A 27717-nucleotide genomic window follows, 5' to 3' on the forward strand; every position below is an offset into this window, starting at 1 on the left:
AGTTTTGGCTGTTCATTGTATGAAATTGTTAGTAAAATTTGATCTTTTAGGCTTAAAAAAATAATAATAAGATTGTCAGAATCCCTTGATTTGGGGATTGGATATGTAAGTCTTTCAAAACCTTGTCCTGGACAGTCTTATCTTCCGCCCAGGTTCTTACAGAAGTCCGAGCTTCCGGCCCCTCTCGCTTTCTAATTGCAGCCGTGGGTATGTGGGAGCCGCTGTGGGCTGCGTTGAGGACAGCTGCCCCTGGCCCCCACCTGGAACACAGGGCTAGAGCCCCCCGGGCCAGAGGGGCCCTACAGGTGGTCTGTGGAGTCCTGTTCCGTGGGCCTCCTGGCCTCGCCTTCAGACCTAGAGGTCTGGCCACGTTGCCACCTTCCTCCCCCCAGATCCGGACACAAGGGCAGATCTGGGCCAGGATTAATTCTCCACGAGGTTTCTGGAAGACCTGTCATGTCTTGCAAAATCCAAAGGACTCGTTATCAAGTATTTGCTCTCTAGTTCTTGACTGTTTCATTACTTAAAGGACCCGGTAACAATGCCAAAAGAGTATTTGGATAGAAGACGGAAGGTCCTGGAAGGCCACCCCAATCCAAGGCTCTTTTGTCCTTTTCCTCGCTCTCTCTGCTCATGAGAACACCTGTGTGCTGTCGGCCACTTGCTATGTGCCAGGCCTCGCGCTTGGTGTCCTCGCTGCATCTGGGCTCGGAGACTTCCAGGTACCCCCACACTGTCCCCACAGCCCCTTCTCCAGCCGGGCCTGGTCAGCTCCAGATCCCACACCATTCACCATGACTCTGAGCCCTCTGGTCTCTGCCTTTGATCTCTCACCATCACACTTGTCCATGGGGCAGTGGTCAGTGTGTGGTGTGCCCGGGTGCTGTGTGTGCTTCTAGTCACTTCGCTTTCTGTTCCCGTTTACGTCCCGAAGAACCCTGTGCGCTGTGCTCTGTACTTACCCAGTGCTTCTTGATGAGGAGAGCAGGCTGATGCACAGTGATGAGATGTATCCTTCCAGGAATGTTTGCCCCTAACCACATACCGTAGTCTGTTCAGCAGTTCTTCGCCGTAGGGAGCTCTTCGACTGTTTACAATTAGGTTATAGTTTTGGTTTTTGTAACCAAGGTGAGAGTAACAAGGGCAAAGTTGATCTTTTTTTTCTGGATGTAACAGTCTTAATGTAAGCTGATAGAGCAGTTCCCAGCTTTTTTCTATTACATCGTTGTGTTACCCTGTATGCATTTTATGGCCCACGGTGGCTGCTGCAGCTCCTGCTGTCACACTCGCACTTTGGCCATTGGGAAGGGGAAGAGGTGAAGAAGACACTGTTCCACCTGAGGGCATGAGTGTTAGCATCTCATTGACCAGCAGTCTCTTGGTGCAGGAGAGGCAGAGAAGCGTTTTGTTTAGGCAGACAGCTGCGTGCGTAGCTGTTCACTTTTGGAGCAGGAGGAGGTGTGTCCAGCAAAATAGCTGTCTCTGCCATAGTCTGCCTTTTGGCCACACACATATGTGTCCCTTCTTCCAAAATAAAAGCACTCCTTCCCATCGTCAGAGGAAGCTGCCCAAGTCCCACTCGGTGACTGGACCCCGTAAAATGCAGGGTCTCCGGTGATGAGTGCATCCCTCATCAGGGCATTTCAGGTGGTCCCTCTGTGGAATACTGAGGTGAGTAGAAGGCAGGAGAAAGCAATCCCAACTCCCCGCTGGAAAAGAGAAGAACAGGAACCACCCTCACTGGTCACAGACGTTCTCAAAAGCATGACCCTGCAAGGCCATTGCTGGGTCTGCATTCTGGAAGGATCTCTGCCTACCAGCCTCCCTGGCCTCGTCAGAAGAGGGCCGTGGAGACGATGTGCTTCCTAGCAGCCCGTCCCACCTAGTGCAGGAACCACAGCAGGGACCTCTGGAGGCAGGTGTCGTTCTTGAAAACTGGTCTTTTGTCTACCGTTGTCTGGTGCGGGCCCTCTCTGCCGGTCTCCCATGAGTGGGGGCTTCCTTGAGGCTCCCCAAAGCCATAGGCTTGCCAGGCTGGCTCCTGTTCTCTAACCAGATGGCAGCTGCTTGAAGAGGACACAGCACCCCCTCCTGCAGCCCATTGCGTTGGGTCACTGCAAGCCACACTGGCATCCCCGTGCGTCTGGTCCCGGTACAGGCTCTGTCCATACCAGGCCTGCAGTCACGTGCTGCCAGGAAGGGTGAACAGATTGCGGCCCGTGATGCTCGCGTCAGGGCTGAGGACCTCCTAGCCAGCCAGCTGGTAGCAAACATTGGGTTCTCTGATGTTCAGGAAGTTGATACAGAAGCCCCGGGTCTGGTCCTAGGATCCCGTGCCTTCTTCCCCGTAGCTTCCTGAGAAGGATTCCTCTGTAGAAGAACTCTTGTTCCAATGTGAAGCTCTTGGCCAGAGCCACCAAAATTTTCTGTGTCTTTTCAGGAGACGTTTTCCAGTCTCATCTAGCCTTCCTTCTCGAGTTTTCTTTCCTTTGTACGTCTCATTGTCCAGGTTTCTTGTTTTTCCCTGGAGGTGACTTTTGGGGCCCTCACTCCATAGGCAGCAGGTGCCTTTATCTTAGGAGACAAGGGATCTGCCTTCTGCTCCAGGTCATCTGTTTCTCTGAGACCGCCCCCCAATTGTTTGGTTCCTGTCTTCCTGTAAGAGATGCTCCCCAAGTGTCTGTTCTTTCCTGGCTTTCCATCTACACGTAAGAGCTAGGTCCTCCCACGGACGGCTGCTGCACCTGCCAGTGTGGTCTGCTGGCTGGTTCCTTGTCCAGTGGGCTTCACCGGGGGCAGGACACAAATGCCCGTCTGCAGCCTTCGTCCTGGACTGTCGTCCGCTGGGGGGTGTTGGGAAGGTTGGGGGTGGCGTGGCTGGCGTGCAGAATCTCAGGCTCCGTAGTCAGTGCGAGATGTCGTCCCCATTCATTGTGTGGGCCCAGGCTCTGCTTGACGCAGTGGGATGAGCTGCAGGCCGGGGACTATTACAGCTTTAGAGGGGAACGCTCTGTTGCCTTAATTTTTTAAATTTTTCTGGAAAGTTTCACATGGAGTTCTTTCTCTCTCTGCCTGTTTCCCGTGTCTAGAATGAAGATCTCTGTACTTATATCTGTATCGGTAAGGATTAGAGGAGCCCTTTTGTGTCCGACAATGTCCTGGCTGGTAGGGCCAGGGGTGGGATTCCATTTTAAGGACCAGGTGGAAGCAACAGTAAGCGACCACCCCAGTCACCCCTGAAAACCTTAGGCTCCTTCGTGCTGAGCAGAGCCAGAACCAGCCTTCTGGGCCATGATCTTGACCTGCTGCTGAAGAGGGCAGCTTTGCGTGGCTGCGGGGCCGCCGCGGTTTGACCCAATTTCTAGGAGCCTTTGGCCTCCACGTGGCCCCGGGAACTGCGCAAGCCTGGGGCAGACCCTGAGCGCCGGAGCTGTGGGGCACGGACATTTTTTCACAGGAGCCTGAGGGACGTGTAATTCATGGAGCTCACAACTAACCCACTTAAGTTGTCCGGTTCAGTGGTTCTCTGTTGACAGTTGTGCAGCTCCCACCAATGTGGATTTTAGAATGTCTCTCTGTCACCCGTGGAAGCCAGCTCCCCCCGCCCCAGCCCTACACCAGCACCCACTTCCTCTCTGTTATAGGTGAGGGCCAGCATGCTGCAGGGGGATCGGAAGGACGGTCCCTCCCAGGGTGGGCGCATGCTGCTCCAGGACGTGCTGCAGGCTGGGGCCGGACACACGCACACATGCACGTGCACACACGTATGCACACACGCCCACACACGCTCCTCTGTTGCCGCGATCCCCAGCGCTGACGGCGGGGCGCCGTGTTCAGTTGGGGTCAGGTCGAATGTGGAGCGCCTCCCAGAGAATAGCTTTAATTGCAAAACATGCTCATTAAAACACCAACCAGGGCCCGAAACCGGAATGGAAATATTATAGGGAGAGAAGTAATTGGTGAACCCGGGAGCACCCTGGGGAGATGTCTGTTTAAAATTAAGTAGCTTCCTGGTGTTTCTCCTCCTAGGTAGGAAACAGTTTGCCTCGGGGTAATTTCTGGAAGAGTGGGTCAGGAGCTGCTTTTGAAATAGCTGTTGCAGTAAATAATAAGAAAATGTTTATTGTTAAACCTTAATTGGGGATGACTCTTACAGTAGGAAATTGCGTGTTTGAATCCGTTATAGACGGTGTTTGACTTCGCTACTAATTTGCTAACCCAAATCCCTGACCTACAAAATGTTGTGTTTTGTTTTACTAAAAACTCCACATGTGTGCATGTATTACCTGGAATCTTTGTTTTTTAAACTGGAAGGTGTCTAGGAGGTCATTTTGTGTGTTCAGAGCCTCCCCTTTTGTTAGCTAAGAATGGAACTACGGAGGTTGGGGCACTGAACTCGGGAGCGGTTCTCAGCCCCCGTCTTCCTACAGGCTGTGTCCCTGATTCTCAGTTCCCATCCCGACACCTCGCCTTCATGGGGAGCTCAGAAGCCCTCCCTGGGCACGTAGCTCACTTCCCAAGAATTGCCCTGGGGTCTGGGAGCAATGCAGCCCTGGGCGGGCGGGGCTGCCTGGAGCCTGGCTTCCCCACCCCCATTCCCAGGATCCTGTGGCAACTCTTGTCTTCACCCACAGCCCTGTTTTCTGATGTTCCACTCTGCCTTGTGACCTGTCATAGGCCAGAAGCCACATCCTCTTTCTGGTTGCCCTGATGATGGTAGGGGGTGCTGTGAGTGTACCCTCGTGCAGGGGCTTTCACAGCCTGGACGGCGCAATGCCGGGCCCTCCTGGCAGGTAGCGGAGTGGAGTTTATTGTGTCCATTCGCAGCTGCCAAAGGAAGAGACAAATGGTTAAGAACGGAATCACTGCCTTTAAATGTTCGTCATCCTTAATTCTGTGTATGACACTGTGGCACAAGGCTGCGTGCGTGGTTAGGTGTGTTCACGTGTGTGTGTGTGTGTGTGCGCGCGCGCTCACAGGTATGCGTGTGCATGGAGCCTTCAGCCAGATTCCCCGTTGCAAATTCTTTCCTTCCTCCTCTGGTTCGGGAACGGCAGCCGTCCTCGGGCATGAGCTGGGACGGATGTTGGCTCCTTGCCCTCCAGGTCTGGAGAGTCCGGAGGCCTCAGAGAGCATCGTAGGCAAGTGTGTGATGTAACTTTCTAACCAAAATACTAACGAAGGAGGTTTCTGTTGGGTTGTGGGAAAACTAAGGAAAGTGGAAGTAACATCAAACGTCTTTTAACCATGGCTTACAAGAGGAAAATTGCAGAATGTGTTTGGATGGCCGCAGGTGGCCTTACGCAGAACAGGGGCCGGGGGGTGATGTGGACACGACAGGGCGGACACCCCACCCCCCTGATGTGCTGGTGTTTGGACCGCATCTCCCAGAACTGAAACGGTGTCAGAATCTCTATGTTGTGGTTCTGGGTTTGGAAATACAAAGCTGGTGCCTGTGGGTCAGACAGCAGCCTGGCACTTTGCTCCCCGTCTTTGCGGAGATGGCCAGTCCCCGTGCTCGGGCATCTCTGGAAGAATGAGTACTGGCCAGTCGAGCCAGTTTGAGTTACTGACTTCCCCTGGGAGGTTCGGGCGGCCTGGCTGTTGGAGCAGACGCCAGCGTGTGCTGCTGAGTCATCCCAGGAGCAGGGGCTTCCCGAGGGGAAAGCTCGAGTACCCCGTGCGCCCACTGTAGACGTTCACTGCCTCTCATGGGCCCAGAACCGATTTTGACCTGCTCTTAAGTCAGGTTTTTAAAAACAATTTGACGAAGAGGAAAATTCAAATGAAGAGGGTGAATGCTGTGTCCCCCAGCGTGTGGAGGTGTCCCTGCCATGTAAATCATGCTGCTGAGTTAACACAGGCAGGAGCGGGCACGCAGCCTGTTTGAGCACCCGGCGTGCGCCAGACACCTTTCGGGAACGGTGGGGAGCGCACCGATGGTGGGAGTGGACACACGTCCCCTCCCGTCCCACAACCACACCCTCCTTGTCTTACAAAGAGCTTTTTCTGAGCAGTTGATACAGGCAGGACTGTCCTCTCTGCTGTCATTTGAGTTTACATTTCTGTTTGTAACTAAAGTTGCAGTTAGCAACCTGTTGATGACTTGTGCGTCTGGAAGTCAGGTGTGCCGTATATGTAATGTCCAGATTTTACGCAGACGTTTCTTGGAGGGTAGGTGACCTTGGTTTGGTGTGGCGCGCGCAGGGTGAGGCTGAGTTTGTGCGGCCGCCCGCCAGCAGAGGCCCGGAGCTGAGAGCTGGTCGCGCGGGGAGTCACGGGCCGTTCCTCGGCGGGGTGCCCGCCGGCCACCCCGTGGTCCAGCTCCAGAGCTTCTCGTGGCGCAGCCTGTCTTTACGCTTGCTGCTGAGCGGCAACCATGGTGGTTCAGCTTCCCAACGAGCGTTCTCTGCGAGCTCGTGAGCCCCTCTCGGGTACCCCTGCAGCCAGCCCGGTGGACAGGAGGTGGCAGCATGTCTGAGCCTCTCCTGGGGCCCCGCCGGGTTCCTACCTCTATCTGCACGTGTGCAGGAAATGAAAAACCTGTATTGGTGTCCGCAAGTGTCCCAGATCGGACTTTGGCTTCACTCCATGAACCCAGAGTGATGCCGGGGTTCTGGGACGTCAGGCGACCCCACCATCAGGTGAACCAGAACATTCTGCGGCCCCCTGGTGGCCTTAGCCCTGTCTCCCCGCGCTGATACACGCTCTCCTTGTTGCAGGTGCACTTTCCGATTCCCCAGCACGGCCATAAAGATCCAGTTCACGTCGCTGTACCGTCCGGAGGAGGCCCCAGCGTCTCCCCTCCGGCCCCTCTACCCGCAGATCTCCCCTCTGAAGATTCACATTCCGGAGCCGGATCTCCGCAGCTTGGTCAGCCCCGTCCCGTCCCCAACCGGCACCATCAGGTAAGTGCCCCTCCCCCCACCAAGCACCGGGGTCCCCCCGCTCTGGCCGTCTGTGTGAGAAGCAGGAGGGGGACACGGGCGTTCCAAGTCTCTGGAAGACTGCAGGGCTTGGAGATTTTGAAACTATTTTAAGTGCATCAAGGGACCTGAGGCCTTAAATCTCCGGAGAGTTTTCTCCTGGACTGGAGAGGCCCTGCTGTACGAATCACTTCTTCAGTCTGCCGCTCTGCGTCTCCGGAGCTTTCTCGAGAAGCAGCACAGGTGTGGTTGCTCTAAAGACACAGGCAGCACTTCCACCTGTGCACGGCAGGACTTGAACTTTGTGTTTCTAAACTTCATTTATGAAGTTTTAGGACTTGATCTAGAGTCAGAAAGAGAGAAAGTCCTCAGACGTTCTCGTCCTTGGTGTGGTGTGCAGAGTCCTTGGAGGAGGGTTTCGGGGAGACCCCCGCAGAGAGGGGCTCACTGGGCTCTCGACTTCGTGTCCCGCCCACTCTCCGGGTGGGGCTGCTGCTGGTGCTGGTGTCACGGCCCCGGCCTCGGCTCCGGCCGCCTGCCCGTGGCTGCTGCATCCTTGGTGTGAATGTCAGACCTGGAAAAGGCAGGTCGTGTCTGAGTCTGGTTTTGCCCCCACATACCTCCTGCAGGTGTCTCGGTCCTCAGGGTGTCTCCGAGCCACGCCTAGAGAACCGCTGCTGCTCGGGGGAGAGCTTTGCTGTGCCTACAGCCATCTGGTCAGATGCCATGCCGTCCCTCACTAAGGGACGCTCTGGTGGCCCTCATGTTCTAGAACCGTGTGTCCCTTGGTCTTTCTGAAACAGTCATGCCTCACCGTGCGTCCTGTTCTCTTGCTAGGACACGTTGCTCACACACTGGGAACAGCTTGCGTTGAGCCGGCTTGGAGTCCAGGTCCTGAAGAGCCAGGGACAAGGTGTGTCTCCCTCTTAGGGAGGGAGTGACAGTGTTGATCTTGGTGTGGCCTGGAACTCAAGCCTGGGCCCCTGGTTCTGGTTCTGGCCATGTATCTATGGGAGAGCCAGGGGCCTCCTTGGGCCTTGTTTTCCTTGTCGTGAGCCCAGAGGCAGATGTCCTGGCTCTCTGGGAAATGGGGACGAGCAGCAGCGTCCTGCGAGCCACATGCACGTGAGGTCCTGTGCTGGGCACCAAGCTGGCAGCATCGCTCACTTCGGGTTCCTCGAACGACTCTGCTCTAAAGCCCCGCGTGGAACGTGTAATCTTGTTCCAGATGGCGAGCTGCAACTTCGTGTAGAGCGGGAGTTTCATGCTCACGTGAAAATATCCCTGCACTTAGTATCTGGGATGTATCCACAGATAGGAAATGACACGCGGGGAGATGAGGTGGCCCCAGCGGACGAGGCTCTGGCCCTTCCTCGCACGGCTGACGGGCCGCTCTGGACCGGGCAGCTCACCGGAGCGGCAGGTCCTGGCCCGAACTTGTGCACAAGCGCCCAGGGCATCAGTGTCCCTAACCGCCGCGAGGCGGGAGCCCCTGGGGGTCAGACGTGTGCAGTCACGGTGGAATGCTATTTGGCCATAAAAAGGGATGAAGTGCTGACACGTGGCGGAGCGTGGCTGTCCCGTGGGAACATGATGCGGAGTGAGGGCGGCCAGGGCAGACTCCGCCACCGTTAGGACACCGTTGACAGGAAACGCCTGGAACAGGCGGGCAGCTGTGGGGCTGGGGTTGGAGGGCGGGCTCGCCAGCTGCTGCGATGTTTGTTTCTGGGGCGATGATGGAAATGCCATGCACTGAGACAGTGGGGATGGCCGCTGACTCCGTGAGTACCCCAGAAATGCGGGGCTGTGCTCTAATGCGGGACTTCCCTCTCAGCAAAGCTGACACAAAACCAGGCCTGCCCTGACACCTTCGTCCAGGAGTGGCCTAAAGCCGTGGTGGGCGCAGTGACCAGCCGCGTGCCATGCCCGTGCTGCTGGTCGCTCGCGGCTGGTCCTGGCGGCTGAGGGCGCCTGGGGGGCCCAGGCCATCGGCTTATGATCCAGCCCAATAGACGCTTTCTAAGAAAGAAAAATGTGTTGGTTTTTTACCTGGAGGGCTGCAGAAAGTAAATCTGTCTCCCAGGAATAATCCGAGTCCAAACGGTGGCCACCGGGTTATGATATTCAAGACAGGCTTTGTGGTCCGGACGTCACTTTTGTGTCAGGAGGAGGCGCGAGCTGGAAGCGGTCAAGGGAAGTGTGGACACTGCTGTTGGGGTTGAGCCCGTGTGGCTGGAGCTGTGTTGAGCCTTCGGGGAAGCGAGGGGCCAGGTCCTAGCCTGATTTGTGGGGGTGCTGTGTCCTGCCCACCCCCCTTCTCCTTTCCATCTGGCAGCAGACTTGGGGAGAAAGTAGCCACTGTGGGACTGGCTCTCTCTCCCCTTCTGGCCTTTAAACATCCGAGAAAGGACCTCTGTTTACATCCGTTTATCTTAGCGCTGTGGAATCCACTTGAGTGTTTAGAAACCTCAGGGGCCCTTGTGGTTTCACTTGCCAAGATCTGTTCATCTTCTGGGCGGGTGCAGGGGTGGGGCCATGTGTTTACAAACACCCGCCCCCTCCTCCACCCTGGGATGCCCCCCTCCCTCACTCCCCACCCCACAGTGCTGGGGGATGGGCCGAGGGCAGAGGGGGTGGGGCTGGCCCCCTGCGAGTGGCCTGCCTGCTGCAGCTGTCCACCCTTCCTGTCCCTTCTGACTAGACAGCGGCGGGAGGGGAGGGAGCCCCTTTTCCTAGTTTGGTGTGCCTGCGTCCTGCTCTCGCCATTGGCTAGCTCACCGGCGCCGCCTAGGGGCCTCGGTCTGGGTCGCTTTCTTGCCGGAACCTGGTTTCTCCAGCACCCTGGCCTGAGCCCCCAGTCCCCTCCAGGGTTTTCTGAGTGGCTGTCCCTGGAGGAACAATCCCGGGAGGAACTTTCTGGAGAACAAACAGCCCCGCCCCATGCTGCGGCCCCACCCACCTTCCTTTCAGTTTGGCCTTTTCCTGCTTCCCCGGCAGGCCAGGGGGTGTGGCGCGCCTGCAGTTGGATTTGTGTTTTGGTTTTGGGTGTTTGTGTGTGTGAGTGTGTGTGTGTGTGTGTTGTGTGCCCTCCCCCGCACTGATGTACTCCACCCAGAAAATGAATGAATGGTCTTTGAATAAATTCTGCTGTCTCCAGCAGTATTTTGTTGACTTTTTTCTTTTTTTACAAAAAGTGGTGTAAAAGGAAGAAAAAATCAGTTCATCATTTTTTGGGTTTTACAAAGCGAGACCCCAATCTATAAAGAGCTCTTGGAGCCGGGAGTTTCAGGGACAGAGCGGAAATGAAGGCAGAAGGGGCGGGGGGCGGAGCTGGTCTTCACAAGAGCCAGACTTTACAAGCCGTTTCTTTAAGAAGCTTTTCCTTTCCTTGATTTTTTCAAGGTGTAGAGCTCAAAATCCTGAGTAATGTGTGTTGTGACTCTGGCAAAATCTAGGCCACCGACTTCAAACTGAAACCACCCTTGACCGTGGTCTTCAGGCAGTCCCCCCACCGTCGGTGGTTGGAGCTCGGCCACCTTCCCTTCCCTGCGATCCATCCCGTCCCGTCCGTTGGGGAGAAGTGCTTGAGTTTTTCTAGCCAACGGGGGCCCTTTCTTGGGGTGACGTTTCCTGCGTCACAGCTCCCAGCCCTGCCTCCAGATGCCTCCTCTGTCATGCCAGCAGGGGCCTTTGCCTGCTGATGCATCCGTTGCTCCAGGAACCCCAGTGTCTGAGGCTCACTTGGGGGCCACTTTCCTTTCTGGCACCTTTCCTGTGGGCCTCCCACCCTGACTTTGCCCTTGCCCTTCCCAAACTCCCAAGAAATAAAAATTGGATCTAAAAATTGGATCATCCATACAGAAAAGCGAGCCCCCGCATTCTCTCTATTTTCCCTTCTGCCAAATCTGTGCCAGGATGTATTTTGGGTCTAAAATGTTGAGAGAAAGTTCTTATCTTCACTGGAGTAGCCATTTTCTGGTTCTTGGCCACATCTCACGGGGGCCCTTTGAAGGTTCCTGCTTTGAGTGTTCTTGGCCATGCCTTGTGGGTGACGCCCAGCCTGTGGGCACTGCTGCTCGGCGTGGGCCCATGAGCCCGCGATACTGGGCCTTTCCCAGGCCCCACACTCTGGGAAGCAGGAAGAACCTGGCGTGCGGGGGCTGGAGGCATCCCCCCAAGGTCTGCCCCAGACAGGCTGCCCCTCAAGGTCTGTGTGCCTGGCAGCACCCGGGCTGACCAGCAGCTCGGGCCAGAGTGCGGACCGCTGTGCACGGGGCAGAATGCGTTGCAGAAATGTGTTGGGCTTTTGAAATAGCTTCCCAGGATTTCGCAGCATCACATTTATCATAAGCGTTCCTAAGAGAGGCCTCCGAAGCTGGCCTTTGGCTCTTCTTTCCCTGTTCTTTCATTCTTTCCAGGTTACAGAATTACTGTGTGTGCATCAGACACAACTCAAACATTCCCGAGAATGAAGCTCGCGGAGTGCACTGTTCCCAGGACAGGCTCAGTGCCCTCTCCCGACCCCTTGTCTCAAAGGGCTGATGTGGGTTTCTCCTTCCCTTGTCAACACACTACAGGGGCTGGGATTTGCTCCCTGCGTCCCCACAAGGGGACCCAGGGGCTGTTTCCAGGGTCCTGCCCTCAGGGGCAGCCCTCCCGAAACATTTGCCTACGTGTCTTCCACAGGGGCGATGGATTCTCAGATTTGGTTATTTTGTTGAAGATAAACTCTGGGAGGGTCAGAGCTGCGGGAATCGAGGAACAGTGATCAGGAGAGAACTGGGACACTTATTTTAGAGAACAAAAACATCCTAATCTTCAGAAAAGGTCGAAAGGTGTGAATGAGAAACAGAATTACCAGTCAGCTCTGTGTCTTCCTGGGACGGATGATCTTCTGCTTGAAAAGTCTGTTCGCTCAGCCGCCGTGGAGGAGCTGATTCTGTTTCTTGACTAAAAATTAATAATCTAATGAAAATCTCAGTAGCATTCCACAAAAAAGACCGAGCTTCCAGAAAACCATCTGGATGATCGCTGAAGCGGTGGTATGGGGCTCACGGAGGGTTCCCGGTGGCCACTCTAGGGGCTGGGGCGGGAAGCGGGGCATAGATGCCCCCAGCAACCGTCCTGAGCACACTGTTAGGGGCACGGGGCCGTGGTCCTCTGCATGACGGCCAGGAACGGTCCCGGGAGGAGAGAGGTCCTGATTGCGCCTTCCAGACTTCAGCCCAGCCTCTTCTTCCAGCCCCCACACCTGGGTGGTCCCAGGCGCCCACACTGATCTCAGCTCTGCGGTTCGAATCCGGGGAGGCTGGCACGGAAAGAAAATGCCCACAGTCCCAGGGCAGAGCAGGCGGGCTGGCATCTGAGTGGGGGTCCAGGCCCGGTGGAGCCTGGGGCAGCCTGGAGGGGTGGCAGTGGGGCGCCATGGAAAAGGCCACAGGGACGGAATTGGCTGGCCTGCCTTCTTTCCCGCTGGTTTTTCTCAGCATGAATTCTTACCGTCGTAGTGAGACCTAGAAACACCTTTTCCCATCCGGTTGCTCCTTCTTTTCCAGAATCTGCCAACATAGGGTGCACAGTCAAAGCCAGGCGTGACCCGCGTGGTCACAGAGGTCCCGTGCTGGGCCCGGCAGTCACAGAGGCAGCTTGGGTTTGCCCCAGCCCAGAGAGCTGTTGGCAGGACAGGCCAGCCCAAGCAGCCACCCCCCGAGACCATGAACCTGTCGTGCCTGAAACAAAAATGTGACTTCAGAGCTGGTTTCCCAGAAAGGGGGGAGTCAGTGACCAATGGTTGAAAGTGCATGTTCTGCTGCATTTCCACCTGGAATCCTGAATTGGGAAGAATGGGCACTCGTGTGGTGTGACGTCTGGTAGGCGGCAGCCGCTCGGGCTCCGCTCCTTCCCTGTGTGCCCAGATGTAGACTCCCCGCCACCCTGACAAAGTGAGCAGTTCTTCAGTAAGCCTGGCCGGCTCAGTCAGTAGAGTCTGCAACTTTTGATCTCAGGGTCGTGAGTTCAAGCCCCACATTGGGCATGGAGTCTACTCCAAAAAAAAAAATCTCTTTTCCAGCTTTTGCTAGTAGGGAGGGAGATTTCCAGTGCGGTGGGATACATCTCTGTATGGGACACCGAGTGTCTTGGTTGGTTCCTGAGCCCCTTGAGCCCCCATCTCACACCCGCCCCTTGGAGGCCCATCTTGGAGCTGAGCTCATGTGGCTTCTCGCTTTCATCCTTCTCGCTTTCATCCGAGGCGGTGCGACATCAGGGCCACCGGGTGCCAGGGACAGCCGTTTCAGCACCGACAGGCCCGCGGGGACAACTGAGGGGGTCACGGGGAAGCTTGAGGCTTGGAGACTGGAAGGGCTGTGCGCATACACACATTCTCCCGGGACGGGCCCGCAGGGACTGTGGCGACAGTGACGCTCTGTCCCCTGCGAGCGCTGGCCGGCATGAGTCCCTGGCTGCCCCCGTGCTTGCTCCCCTGTGAATTATTCCCGTTCAAAGTCACTCTTGGTGAATGACAGCCTTTACTCTGGGTTTTGCCTCTGAGAGCTAGAGATACATTTTCAGCAGTCTTCTGCAAAACAGTGACCTGTGGCGGCCAGCACAGCCCCATGTGCCTAAGCCCAGAGGTCGTGTGTGTCCTCGCCCCTGGTAGAGGTGGCCAGTCTGCATCACGCAAGGGCAGGAAGCCACCTGCCCCCCCCCCCGGCTGGGTGTGACTTTGCGTCCAGGAGTGATGGTTCTTATCCCTGTGGTCTGATGTGCTTTACTGTGTTCAGGTCCACAGGGGGCGTCGCATGTGTGCGGGAACCAAGCGGGCTGACAGGGCTGCCACCCACCAGGTATCCTGTGCTTCTGCGCTGCTTGGCGGAGGACAGCACAGAGAATCTTCAGGAAAGGCACCTCACCTCAGGGTCGTGTGACCGCTGAACCACAGCTTCGTGCCACACGGTGGCATTTGGTTCCCAGATGGCTGTGTTTGAGAAGCCTGCTTCCGAGCGTGTGACTGTGTTACCGGTCCCCTAACGTTAACGAGCTTGGGTGTTATTTATCTGGTTCCGAATTAAGTTAAGAAAAAGAGAACGTCTCAGCTAAGATTCCTCGAGTCTGGGGCACCCAGGCGGCTCAGGAGAGAGACAGGGGAGGATGCAGGAGCACATAGGGCATGTTCCGAAAGCTGGGGCCTTCTGGACCGTTCCTGGTGGGGTGCTGCCTTGGAGGAGCTCTCCTGAGGGCAGGGGCCCAGGTCCGCTGTGACTGGCTTGTCCCCTCCCTGTGGGCCAGACTCCGTGGGGGATGGGGCGCCTGTGGTCCCACGTGGGGTTGGCCAACGGGGCACCTTTTACCTGGGCTTGTTACCTAGTGTTTGCACTGGTGTTCTCTGAACATTTTATAATAGAATTAGTTTTCAGAATCAGAATTTCATTGTAGTTTGATAACCAAAGTCCACCTTGTCAACGAGAGGCACTGTGCCAGCGCCTGTCACCGCTGGGCTGGGCTGGGCCGGGCCAGGCGAGCTCCAGCAGGATGTGGGCCAGGGACCCTGTAGGCCTGGCAGTGGCCAGTGTGTGCTCCGGACCTGCTTGAGCCACAGGTGTGTCTGGCCCATGTATTTGGCTGCAATTCCCCACTTCCTATTGGCACAGCAGCCTGGGAGAGAGAGCCACTGGGCCACAGAGGTGAAAGTCCTGGCCCGGAGAAACTGGGGGAGGTCCTGATGCCCCTGCGCAAGGCCTTGTCTCCCCAGCCCTGGTCCACAGCGTCCTCGTGTGGACAGTGAGCACATGACAGCCAGCCCAGGGCAGGCTCAGCACCCCTTGCCCTGTAGGTGGTGCCCCTCTGGGCCCAGGCTGTGTGCGGGGCTGGGGGGGGGGGGGTCGGGACCCACAGCTCCGCACCACAGTCAGAAACTGCCGCTGTAATACCACACATCGCACCTGCCGCTTGTGGACACACACTGTTGTCTGGCTGCTCTCGGGTTGTCCTTCATCAGAGTCAAGGTGTAGCATCCTGACAGCACAGGGAAGGAAGGGGTTGCATTTCCCCTTCGCCCGGCATCACCCGGCATCACCTGGCAGGTCCTGAAGTTCTGTGACTTCAAGTCTTCCTTGCCAGGGTCATGAACTCAGGCCGTGTTGTTTCTCTCCGCAGTGTTCCCAACTCCTGCCCGGCCAGTCCACGTGGGGCTGGGTCGTCCGGCTACCGCTTTGTTCAGAACGTGACCTCGGATCTGCAGCTGGCCGCAGAGTTTGCCGCGAAGGCCGCCTCGGAACAGCAGGCAGACACATCCGGAGGGGACAGCCCTAAGGTCTCAGGCCTCACGGCACACGCGGCTACGTGATGACCGTGCCCGGGGCACGGCGCGGGCACACCCAGGGCTGCTCCAGTGAGCGCAGCGGGCTTGCGGGGTGCGGGCGTGAGAAGGAGCCGCTCACGGGGGCAGGATGCCAGCCCCTTGCCTGGATAGCACACGTGGCTCCCTCAGTGACATTGCTCAGGCCCCAGGCCCTCTCTCCGGCTCTGCACCTCCTCGGCCTTCTGCTCTCCTCCCCTCTGTGGGTGACACGACGGCTTCAGGGCTTTTCCTTACCTGAAGCTTTGGTGTCTTAGCTCATTCTCCAATATCTATCTTTAAATCGATTTGCTAAGGAAGCGAGAAATTTCAGAATTAAATTATGAGGAAACTCTGATTTTTCCCTGTGGGGCTAGAACGGCTGTCCCTTGTTGAGGGCACGCGCATTGGCATGCCGCCGGTGGTCCCTGGGATTGAGTTAGCTGGACTCGGGTGCTCTCCAGGAGCGGGGGCACCCGGCGGGTGGCCCGGAAAGCCTGCTGGAGCTGACGGCTGCTGCCTTTCCCTTCAGGATGAGTCGAAGCCGCCGTACTCCTACGCTCAGCTGATCGTGCAGGCCATCTCGTCTGCGCAGGACAGGCAGCTAACACTAAGTGGGATCTACGCCCACATCACCAAGCATTACCCCTACTACCGCACGGCTGACAAAGGCTGGCAGGTGAGGCCCGAGCCCAAGAAGCCAGACTCCCAGTCTGGGAACAAGGAGGTTAACAGGGAGGTCATTTTCTGTGGGACAGAGTGATCCCAGGGGGGACTGTCTCTGCTGATGGCCCGTGGCACATCGGAGCTGAGCCACAGTCCTAGTGAGTCCAAATAGTCTTGTCTCCCTCCGACGTCCAAAAAAGGGAGGGCAGTTGCCTGGTGTTTTCAAGCCTACCGTGGCTTCCGATCGTGCGCTGTGTTGGAAATGGACCATGTCCCTGTGCTCTCCCAGCGGCCCGCGTATACCGGGACCGTCAGACCTCTTATCAGGCTTGTTTAGGAATGTTTTCCCCGTGGTTCTTCTTTTCCCCTGGCCAGTTGACTTAGTACCAGTTGTGATCCGCAGACTCTGGGTCATGGCCCGTCTTTCGGTTTCACTTTTTGTCCAAGAAATGCCGTGCTAAATTTTCTTAGGAAAAGCTACCACTGTGCCTTTGCACTTCCTGGTAGAATCCAGTGACCTTGCCCCCTGTGGAGCGCCCGCACCAGCACGAACGCTGGGCTCTCCCATCACCTCTGGTCTCGTGTGTGTCACGTTCAGATTCCGTTTTCTGACATGCTAACTGGTGACTGTCTCTGTTTGCCCACAGAATTCCATCCGACACAACCTCTCTTTGAACCGTTACTTTATTAAAGTCCCTCGTTCCCAGGAGGAGCCTGGGAAGGGGTCTTTTTGGCGAATAGACCCTGCCTCGGAAGCGAAGCTCGTGGAACAGGCATTCCGGAAACGGAGGCAGAGGGGTGTCTCCTGTTTCCGCACCCCCTTCGGGCCTCTGTCTTCCAGGTAAGGCCCTGCTCTGCCCTCGCTCAGCAGCCTGGCTCCCCAGACGTCCACGTTCACGGGACCGCCTCTGGCTCTTCAGACGCGTCACTTTTATGTTTCTGAGTGAGACGGTGTCAAGACCAGTGACTCTGGGACAGTGAAGTTAGTAAGTGGGCCATGGGCTGCTCCTCTGACCAGTCCGTTCTCAGAAGCTGAAACGTGGGCAGTGGTGGGACCAGAACCTGAAGCCAGAGGAGTGGAAGGGGCCTGCGGGGTTCCGTGGACGTGAGCGTGCTGGCAGAGGGCCCGACGGGCCAGCTCGGGTCGAGCTCAGACAGGCTGTGTCATTAACAAAGCTGCCTTGGCGAAGTGGGCACCGTCCGCCCTCTGGTCAGGGCCCCTCCCGCTCTGCACGTGGGTGGGCCCAGCGGTCTTCCCGAGGTCGCCAGTCCAGGGAGAGCATGGGGCAAGAGAGGACAGACGCTCTCTGAAATTCTCCCCCTGGAAGGAAACTTTGTGCTTTCCACATCGTGTAGCTAATGTGATTCCGCGAAAGACTGCTCAGACGTCCAGAAACGTCTGGTATGGGGTCTGGCCTGATTCTCGGTTCTGTAGCCAGAGCAGAAATCGGAGCAAAGGTGACAGTCGTACTGGTAAGGTAGGAATTCAGAACGCGTCAGCTGAGCTCACGTTGTCCCGAACACCACGTTGCGAGTAGGGCTTTCAGAGAAGTGCTGCCGGAGGAGCTGAGTTCGCTGGGGGCCGGCCCAGAGACGTGGCCTACGACAGCTCCTCCTCCCTCACGCTCCTGTAGCCAGACGCCCTGGTGGCAGTGGGGTGCGTGTCTCTGCGGCGTGAGGGCATCCGCTCCAGGCCTCTCCCCGCTCCTGGCACTTGGCTGGCGATCTCCGGCGCCCGCAGGCTCGCGGAGGGGCTCCCGACCTCCACGCGCATCTCTCCTGCCGTTCTCCCCGAGCATGCCAGTGTCTAGATTGCCCCTGTGACAGGACACCGGTCACTGGGTTAGGGACCATCCTACCCACCAACTCTGAGCAAGGCCCCCTGTTGAGGCACTGGTGATTTCTGGGGACGCAGCTTAGCCCCTAATGGTGAGCGCCATGACTTGTCACTTGTCGACCAGCCTGCGGCCAGCGAGGGGAGTAGGTACGGGGCTGGCTCTATGCGCCCGGCACTTCCCAGGGAACCCTGATTGGGGGTGTCTCTGGAGGATGACAAGGGGGCCTATCTTCACCGTCACCCTGGGAGTGAGGGCCACAGTCTCGTGAATCCGCACAGTGGCCAGCAGGGAATTCTTGGGCCCGGGAGGAAGGCTGTGCGCGCTGTGTCTTCAGGAGAGGGAGGGCGTCTCATGGCTGCAGAGCTGGGATTCTGTAGGAGGAAGGCGGTGGGTGTGTTTGTGTTGGGTGGGGGGCGGGTAGAAAGCAGGGCAGGCTCGGCGCAGAGCTGAAGAGGGCCTGCCAGGAATCTGGGCTCCTGAGGTCAGAGGAAGGCTGTCTGTCACAGCCTTAGGGGGCGGGGGGAGGGGGCCAGGTCTGTGCCTGAGGAGACCAGGGTGCTCACAGCACCCCATGTCTGGAGGGGCGAACAGTACCACCCATGGGCACGTTTACCATGCTCACGGGAAATGCAGAGCAAAGACTGCTCCCTCCAGGCAGCCCCGGCATCCTGCCTTGGAGAGTTTGCATTGACCCTGGGACTCTGAGGGACCACGAGTCCCCGCACTGCACAGCCAGTCCCGGGATAGCCCCGGCCGAGCACGAGCCTCGACCATGGTGAGTGGTGACAGGGAGCAGCCTCCCCCAGACTAGTAGCTGTGTGAGCCGGACGGCCGTGCTCCCAAAGCCTGTCTGGTCCTCCGGCCGTAGGTCTGTCCTGGTGGGAAATTCGCACCCATCCCACCAAAGCCTAGCTCTTTAACACTCCCGTGGGGGACTGGCTGGTCCCCTTCAGGAAGCAAATTCTCTGGAAGCCACAAATGACAGCATTTCCCACTTCCTGGACTTAAGCCTGTTGGCCGTTGGTCTGTCGGTAGCTCGTTGGAACCGCACGGTATTACGTTAGCGTGGGAACTACCTCGTGAGGACAGAGAAGCATCAGGAAAGGCTGGCCAAGGGGCCACGGAGCGTGGATATTGGGGTGTCTGTGTTTTGCGAAGCACCACTTTCATTTCTGACCTGTGTACTTACTGCCATGGTCCCTTCTCTTGTGTCTTCCTCAGGAGCGCTCCAGCTTCGCCCACTCACCCCGGGCTAATGTCCCCTCGTTCTAGTGGCCTGCAGACCCCAGAGTGCCTGTCTCGAGAGGGCTCACCCATTCCACACGACCCTGACTTTGGGTCAAAGTTAGCTTCTGTTCCAGAGTACCGATATTCCCAAAGTGCACCTGGTAAGATGGTCTCGTCCCTGGCCCCGGCGTGGCGGAACGGAGCCTCGCGCGTCTGTGGGCCTTAGCGCTCCTGTTCCTTCTCGCGCAGGCTCTCCCGTCAGTGCCCAGCCCGTGATCATGGCCGTGCCTCCCCGCCCACCCAGCCTGGTGGCCAAGCCCGTCGCCTACATGCCGGCGTCCATAGTGACGGCACAGCAGCCGTCGGGCCACGCGATCCACGTTGTGCAGCAGGCCCCCCCTGTCACCATGCTCAGGGTGGTCACCACCTCCGCCAGCTCCGCCAATGGCTACATCCTCGCCAGCCAGGCCTCGGCAGGGGGCGCCCATGAGGCAGCGGGCACAGCCGTGCTGGACCTGGGCAGCGAGGCCAGAGGTAAGGAGGGCATGTGCTCACCAGGCTGCCATGGGGATGGAGCCCACCTGCCGGGGCAACGGGCAGTCCCCGGGGGCCCACGATTCTCAGGCTGCTGCCTTTCCTCCCTGCTACTTATTGTCTTGGGGAGTATGTCCTTTTAAATCCACGCCGATGGTCCTCTAAACCGCCTCCAGGTGTGCGGCCCCCGAGGTGACAGGCCTGGGACACGGGCTTGACGTTGCCGTCCAGAGGGTGATGGCTCTGGGGCCCCTGGCCGGGAGGCTTTAGCAGTCCCACAGAACGTCACTACACGTCCCTGTGTGTGGCGTCTGGAGCCCAGGGGGGCATGGGGTCAGTACCGAGAGTGCAGCTGCCTGGGCGGGAGCCCTCGAGCCACACACGGTCTCCTGGGCTTGCGGGCCTCTGTCTGCTGATCTGCAGCCCGTTCACAGCGTCGTGACAACGAAGCAGTTTGCCAGTCTTTGTTCCAAATAATGTTTTCTTTTCCCCATTATGTTTGGTGGGTTAAAGTTCAAGGTATTTAGAAGTTTTTCTAAAATCCTACAGGTGTTTTTCTCTCACTTGGAATGTATTTCATTGGGGGATGTTTCTTGAGAATAGTCGATGCTTCAAAACCACGGGCCGTTCCCCCACAAACCAGACGTCCTGCTGAGCATGAAGGAGCGCGGGCCGCCCCATGGGGCGGATGGGCTTCTGACACCCTTTCTCCTGCAGGCCTGGAGGAGAAGCCCACCATCGCGTTCGCCACCATCCCCACCGCCAGCCGCGTCATCCAGACCGTGGCCGGCCAGATGGCCCCAGGGGTCCCCGGACACACGGTCACCATCCTGCAGCCGGCCACACCGGTGACCCTCGGGCAGCACCACCTCCCCGTCCGGGCCGTCACTCAGAACGGCAAGCACGCGGTCCCCGCCAACAGTTTAGCCGGCAGCACTTACGGTGAGGCCCTGCCCACGCCTGCTCGCCTCAGCCCCACTGTTCTGCCATTGAGGCCTGCGGCACGAGATCGCGTGTCCCCTCAGTCCGCGGGCGCCGTGGTCGGGCCGAGGCACAACCCCTGCCACAGAGGCAGATCCCTTAGTCACGGTGCTTGTGCCCGCTGGGTCAGACGAGAGGTGGGAGGGAAGGGCGACGGTTGGAGGTGGACGGGGACGGCGGGCACCGGGAGGGTGGCTCAGGGCAGGCGGCCTGTGTGAAGCACCTGCTAGAGGTGAGGGCCGGAGCCTTTGGCTGTCTTCAGGGATGCCGGCGGCAACGGCAAGAGGAGGCCCTTCGGGCGAGAGCCGGGTGGGGGCAGGGAGGGCGCGGCAGGCAAGGCTCCGCCGGCGAGGGGCAGGCACCCTGGGGCTGGGCCTGCTGGGAGCAGGGGTCCCGCGTGCTCAGAGCTGGCCTGCGCTGGTCTTCGCCCGTTCCCAACGCACGTCTCTTTTCCTCCACTCCTAGCCCTCACCAGCCCCCTGCAGCTCCTGGCAGCCCAGGCTAGTTCGTCCACGCCGGTGGTGGTCACGCGGGTGTGCGAGGTGGGGCCCGAGGAGCCAGCAGCAGCGGCCGCCACCCCAGCCACCCCAGCGACCCCGGCCACCGCTGCCACCTCTGCCTCTTCCACCGGGGAACCCGAGGTTAAAAGGTCACGTGTGGAGGAACCCAGTGGGACTGTGACGGCGCAGGCCGGGGTGATCGCGGCCGCCGGCCCACAGGGACCCGGAACCGGGGAGTGACGTACCCTGTGTGTGGGCCGAGTGGGACGCTCGCCAAAAGGGATTCTGGGGCCGGGCCCTGACCGCCGGCCTCCCGCCGCCCGCGGACCGTGACGAGGAGGCTCCGCGCTGACCTGCTCCCGGACACGCTCGTCCTCCTTGTTCTGTTTCCTGCCCCTGCTGTGGTTTAAAACAAAACCCATAAACAAGTTCAGACAGCTGATTGTATGATCCGGGAATGCTTGTTTTTATTTTCCTTCTCCTTTGCACCGTCTCCTCCCAGGCCTGCGGTCGAGGGCTGGGTCACGGGCCGGCCCGGCCACGCGCACAGACCAGGCTTCTGGAGCAGCCTTGGCCCCCGAGGACGACAGAGGCTGTGCGCAGGAGGGCCCAGCAGGCACAAGGCCCATGAGCCGCCGAGCGGGAGGAGGCAGGAGAGAGGGAGGACCTGCCAAAGCTCAGACTGTCTCGTGGGGTTTGTGCCCTAAAGTAGCGACACGCAAAGTCTTGGCATTAATCGGGGGGAGGGGACTCTGGTTTGGCTTTGGACCCCAAAGACTTCTTGTTTCATTGAAATGAATTGAGGCTTCATCATAGATCTGAGATAAACGCAGGAGTAAGCTCGTGTCTGTGAGGCCGTGTCTGTGGACGGCGTAACAGCTGTGGGTCTGGGCTGCGAGCCGACATGAATCCCGAGAAGAGCCGCCACCGCTGCTCCGTCTGCTAACTTCGAGAAAGATCGGCGGCCGCCTGGATTGCCCTTGGGGGCAGAAAGTTATCTGGGGGAGGAGCGGCGCCCCTCACCTGGAGGCTCCAAAACTAGGAATTGGTGAGCGCCATGTCCTCTGCGGCCCGAGGCCCCGTGCCGGGCTGCCGTGGGAAGCGCTGGCCAGGTCGCTCCCACCACCTCTGTCACCGAGTCACACTGGCTTTACCACCCGTACCTCCTGCCGTATGTCCCGCTGTCTCCCGTGCCTGCGGCACTGGGGCCGGGAGTGGGGGCCGCCCCTGCCTTTGGCTCCTGCGAACTCCTGGCCACAGGACCTGGCGAGTGGTACCACCTTCCCCAGGGAGGGTCCCCTGTGCTTGCAGACATCCCCTGCTGCCTGGAGCGGTTCCCAGAGCAGGAAGAGAGCCCGCCAGATCACAGTTCTCCAGCTCCTCGTGGAGAACGTTCTCAGGAAATGTCAAGTGCGTCTGTGAAAAGTGACTCTGAACATGGCCGGCCGCCCCGGCATTGAACCCTGTGCGGCACAGCAGCCCCCGGCTCTGCACCGAAGTCCGGCGGGGACAGTTTTCTTCCTAGAAGTAGCCTGTCCTCAGCATTGGTCCCCCACCCCCCACCCCAGCAAAGCTGCCTGCGCCCACCCACCCCGACAGCAGCACCCATGAGAGCACGCAGTCCCGAGAAAACCGCTGAGAAGGGGAGCAGGCCTCACGGGCCACATCAGATACTGGCTTCAGAACAAGAGGAAAACCGTGGAACTCCACTTCCAGGCCGTTCACACAGGACTGGCTCATGTGCCGTGCGCCCTGGCGGCAGCACTGTGGCTGGGCTGGGTGTGACAAGCCGTCTTGCCGCCACAGCCCGCAGCTGCTGGTTGCTGGGGACGCGTGCGGCCTGTCCTCCTCCCTGGCTCGTGGTGACAGCTGCCTTGGCATCCTCAGAGCCCGAATGAGGCATTTCTACTGCACCAAACTTAAAGTGGGGAAAAAGCTCTCTTGTAACATCCACACCCGTTGGCTTCAGTGACATGGGCATGGACTTGGCCAGTGTGTCGTCCGCAGTGATGAGAAGTCGCACTCTGTTCCGCATCAGTGTTTCCCGTTGCTTTATGAACTTGGTCTCTTGTGGCGTGGGGTGTGTGCCTGAGCAGGCACACAAGTTGGGTGGAGGCTGAGGCACGCACGCGGGCGATTCAGGTCCTTGCCTTGGGCCTTACCTCTAAGGGTCTGACCCCAAGACCTGCCTTCGGCTCGCCTGTTGCTGCTTCTTCCCCGTGGTCATCGTTTACGGGGTCCTTGCGTGGGCGACTGCCCAGGTTTGTCCACCGTGCAGAAGCTGTCACCATCTCCAGAGAACTCAGGACACTCAGCCACGGACGCGCATCAGGCATTTGCCCAGACTGAAAGCATCAGTCTGGCTCTGACCCTTTGCTTTCCCAGCTCTTGAGATGTTTGGGTTTCTGCTCATTTTGGGTGAGGATCGCACTATCCAGGCAGGGGTTCCATGAGGAGGGAGCGCGGAGAGGTCAGAATGTCCGTGGCTGGTGTTGGGTCACGCGGAGAGCTCGCGCCTTTCCAGCTCCTGCTGGGGCTGGGAAGGGGACCCTGTGGGGTCCGCCCAGGCTGGCCCTTGGGGGAACAGCCACTCTGGGTTCACAGACAGTGAGCTTCTGCATGGGTTTCTGGTCACCTCATGCTGCCACACGTCCTGGGACTGGTACCTGAACGCCCGGGACGGCCCCCACCTCTGTGCCCTCAGATCCAACCAAGGGACGGCCTCCCCAACTGGGAAGCAAGGGCACCAGGCCAGACGTCACCAGAGGACTGCGGCCCTCCGCATCGGGGCTGCCTATGACCCATCACAAGCCACAAACACACCCGCCCTCCTAGAGAGCAGGCCAACCCTGACCAGGATTGGGAGAAGCAGAAATAGGTCCATTCTGGCATCGGGCAGTGTCACCGTGGCCTCAGGGGTCCGAGGACCTTCTTGATCACCCCACGGTTCGCGCGTGTGTGAAGAGGTCAGCCAGGCCAAAGGTGATGAGCCCACCTCCTCCGCGCCGTGCCCCGGGGCACGCAGGCCCTGTGCTCCCGGTACCAGGTGCCTCGTCTCGTCGTCCTGCTGGCCCGGTCGCCATGTTTACCGGCACCAGAGACGGGAAAACACCCTCTCTGCCTAGGAAGGGAGTCACACACGTCACCCCTTTTCAGTAGTTGGGCGTTTCCCAGCAAGACAGTCTGCTATCGTGTTGGAAGGGAGAGACTTGTACCCCAAGGTCACGGCAGTGTCACAGGGCCCAGCGCATGGGGCAGTGTGGGACACTGAAGGCCGTGGAGATGTGGCTCCTGGCGCCCCAGGGTGGACTCCTGAGCCGTCTGCATCTATCCATGCGGACGCTCTCCCGAGCACCGCGTGCTAGCCGGGACCGGCCAGCCGGCACCGTGGGGAGTCAGACAGATTGTCCCTTTACCACCAGCTCTGTAAATTCTGACACGTTTACATGGCGTGTGTCCCTCAAGGGGTCTCGACAGATGCCGGAACAGCCCCGAGGGCTGGGACATGGCCGTCGTGGCCCTGCCCCATGCTCCGGGGATGGCAGGGCCCCTCACCGGGTCTGCCATGCAGAGCCACATGAGGGCACCCGGGGCAGCGGGGTCTTTGTGCCCACGGCCAAGCCCGTCAGCTTCCCTCTCTGGCAGGTTCATGTTTGAGGTTTGCTGTTTTTCTCTTTAAGAACCGAACAAAGTTGAGAAGACGAGGGGGGTTTTCTGCGTTGATAAAATGACTAATCCGTGATTCTCCAGCTGGGAGGGAACAAGTTCAGGGTGGGGGTGTTGGCACCGCTGGAGCGTGGGGGTCCCCACTTTGCCTCAAGCAGCCTGACCACATAGGGTCCAGTGGGGACATCCTGGTCCCTTTCCTGCCGCTCGCTGGGACTGGCGGATGGCCGGCTTGAGGCCTCCAGCATCACTGGGTCCGCACGCTCGCTTTCCTGAGAACAGGTCTCGGGCTCTCCGTGGAGCACTGCGAGGCGGGCACCCTCTCCAGAGGGAGTGACGCGAGTCCCCGCCCTGGAAGCCCTGCCGTGGGTCCAGAGTTCCGGAGAAAGAGCAGGCTCGCATCTGGCCTTGGGGTCAGTTTCTTCATAGAACAGAAACAGGCCTCATGCAAAGAAGGGGGCGCGTCATCGAACATGAGAACGTGTCAGAGAAGAGACACGGCGCCCTGAGCTCTTGGAGCTCAGCTGTCAGTCCGGGGCGGTGAGCGACTGTGTGGGGCGCGGGACGCCTCGAGGGCCCACGGCCCAGCCCCCCGTCTGTGGGAGGACGCAGCTCCCCTGAAAGGGGCCTCAGGGCAGCCCAGCCCGTGGGCGTGGACGCCTGTGTCCAAGCGAGTCCGTAAGGGCACTCCTTGTTCTAGAACCAGGTTCTAGAAGCTGGGAGGCGGAAGGCCGCCTGACCTCGGCCCCACGGCTGGTTTGGCCAGAAGGAAAGACCGTTTCCCGCAGTCCCTCGCCAGCCGCCTTGACGATCCTTCTGCCTCGGAGGGACAGTGCTCGGATGAAATCTCGCAGACCGGCTGCTCCAGACGGGCCGCCGCCCCTCACCCTGTTTCTGTCCATCGTTTTCAGGTTGTTTCCCCGTTTTATAAAGCCCTTTCCGTTTCAGAGCTGTTTCCCAAGACCTCGATTCCCCCATGAGGTTTTAAACGCTCAGGACGCGGCCAGGTGGGTGCGGGACGCTGCTGCGTTTTTACAGGGGACAGAACTGAAAGTCTTGGGATTAGACTTGGGGCTCCTGCGTGTCCATTCTAACCGCTGGTTTGGGCCCTCGTTGTTTCAACCGGGAGTGAGCGGAGCAGCGCTGTCTCTAAGGACAAACGCCACCAAGCACTTTGTCCAGTCCTGGCACCTGCTTGTCATTGGGGTGCGCTTGGGGGATGGGAGAAGCGGGGATCCAGGACCGCGGGGGTGGGGGGCGGCCGGGAGCCCGCTGCATGGGAGCTGTGTCCGCAGCCTACTTCCTGCGGATTCTAGTCTCCCACCCGCGTCACAGGCAGGCCAGAGAGTCTCCAGGTGCCTCTCTCCTTTGCTCCAACCCTGTTAATTTTTAAGGCTCAAATACAATTGGAAGAATCCTGGCTCCTTCTCTGTTCGGGAATTTTTTCTGGAATAGTTAGTTTGATTCATTCAAATACTTATTGATGGTTTTCTCCACATCAGAAATAGTAAAAAGTGCCCGGGAGGAAGGTTCTTAGCCGCAGTAAAGGGCCTTGCCCTTCTGAGCTGTCTCCCCGAGTCCCAAGGCGCGTTGAGACCTGGCCCCTGAACGCCGAGCCAGCGGGCTGGGCAGGAACGAGTCTGTGACTCCAAGCTGGGTTTTCCCACGTGAAGTTAACGGGCTTGTGGCCTCCTAAGCTCTTGGCCTCTAAGTTCTGTGTTAACTGACCCCCATCTTTTTCTTTCTTTTTTTTTTTTTTTTAAATAATCCTTAAAAATGGGATTTAAAATCAACACATTTAAAATTTGGCCCTTCCGTGCTTCTCTCCCAGCTTCCTTTCCGAAGGCTTTCTGGATGCCCATATTCTTAATTTACACGACTCGGTCTGTATTTCAGGATGGGGGTTGGGGAGGAAAGAAACAAAAGTGTGACCCCGACTCTCACTGGCGTCCGCCCAGTTCAGCCCCACGAGCCGCACGGGCCCCACAGACCCCTGCCCCCCGAAGCTCGGCCCGCGGGCGGAGGGATTAAACCAGTACTGAGACTTGGTTTTCTTACCTGCTGGCAATTCTGTAAAGATAACTTGGGGGGCGGGTGTGAGGGGTGTGCGTGCGCGCGCGTGTGGGAGCGTTTTGTTTTTGTTTTTGTTTTTTACAGTGGCTGTCTAAAGTATTTTCCACAGTACGTGTAATAATCAGTGCTTTAAAAGCGGTGGTACCCATACGGTGGAAACCAGCTCACGGGATCGAAGGCCCCGCCGTGCTGCTGGCTTCTGCCACCTGTGCACGCATGGGCCCGCGGGAAGCCCCGGCGGTCCTGTCCTCAGAAAGACGAGAGGCCCACAGCAGCCGGGCCTGCCTGCGTTTTCATTTCAAATGGGATACAGTATTTTTTTAATAAGGAGCCATACTTTTTTTTAAAAGTTTGAGATCTGAATGTGATTTCTAATTGTATCAGACATTAATGTTTTAAAGCTATAACAAAGTTTAAGATTTCTACTTGTTTTCCACTTATTTTAACTGTCCTTTTATCTATTAAATTGTTGTATGTGGGTGGGGAAGTTCTGTTTCTCCCCTTAGCATTTGTTTCTATAACCAGAAATAAAATTATATATTACAGAAACGAGCCCGGGGCTCCATGTGGTCCTTGGGAGTGGCTCCTGGAGGCAGACGGGTGGATGGGCAGATGCCTGGACACGCAGCTCCCGTGGGCTCCCTGGAGGGGGGCGCCTGACCCGAGGGGCAGCCGCTGGGGAAGGTGCGCATTTGCCTTTTGTGCTCAGCGGCCCCCTCCGGGGAAGACGCAGACTGTCAGGGGAGGCGCCCGTGATTTCCTGGCCTCACAGAGCCGCAGCAAGTTCCCTGAATCGGAGTGTCTGCACCCCAGGGACAGGAAGACCATTCCCATCGGCCCCCGGACGTGGACAAGCTGACGGAGCCTCGCGGTGCACCCAGGCACCAGCAGCTCTGCTGGGGATGCCCCCGGTGCCCATGGCTGCCTCTGCGGCTGCACCCGTGCACCCACGAGGAGCAGCCCCTGGACAG

General features: G+C 58.4%; 1 protein-coding gene across 1 annotated transcript in view; it reads left to right on the forward strand.

The window, feature by feature from the left end:
• Positions 1 to 27298, forward strand: part of FOXK1 (forkhead box K1) — a 62467-nt gene extending 35169 nt beyond the window's left edge. Inside the window, exons 2-9 of the mRNA XM_044233779.1 lie at positions 6723 to 6908; positions 15081 to 15237; positions 15794 to 15940; positions 16575 to 16768; positions 18987 to 19153; positions 19242 to 19526; positions 20244 to 20468; positions 20973 to 27298. Coding sequence (XP_044089714.1) covers positions 6723 to 6908; positions 15081 to 15237; positions 15794 to 15940; positions 16575 to 16768; positions 18987 to 19153; positions 19242 to 19526; positions 20244 to 20468; positions 20973 to 21247 — 1636 coding nt within the window. The 3' untranslated portion in view covers positions 21248 to 27298. The remainder of the gene's footprint in view (positions 1 to 6722; positions 6909 to 15080; positions 15238 to 15793; positions 15941 to 16574; positions 16769 to 18986; positions 19154 to 19241; positions 19527 to 20243; positions 20469 to 20972) is intronic.
• Positions 27299 to 27717: the final 419 nt, after the last annotated feature.

The sequence above is a fragment of the Neovison vison genome, chromosome 14 (genome assembly GCF_020171115.1).
Source record: "Neovison vison isolate M4711 chromosome 14, ASM_NN_V1, whole genome shotgun sequence".
Lineage (NCBI taxonomy): Eukaryota > Metazoa > Chordata > Mammalia > Carnivora > Mustelidae > Neogale > Neogale vison.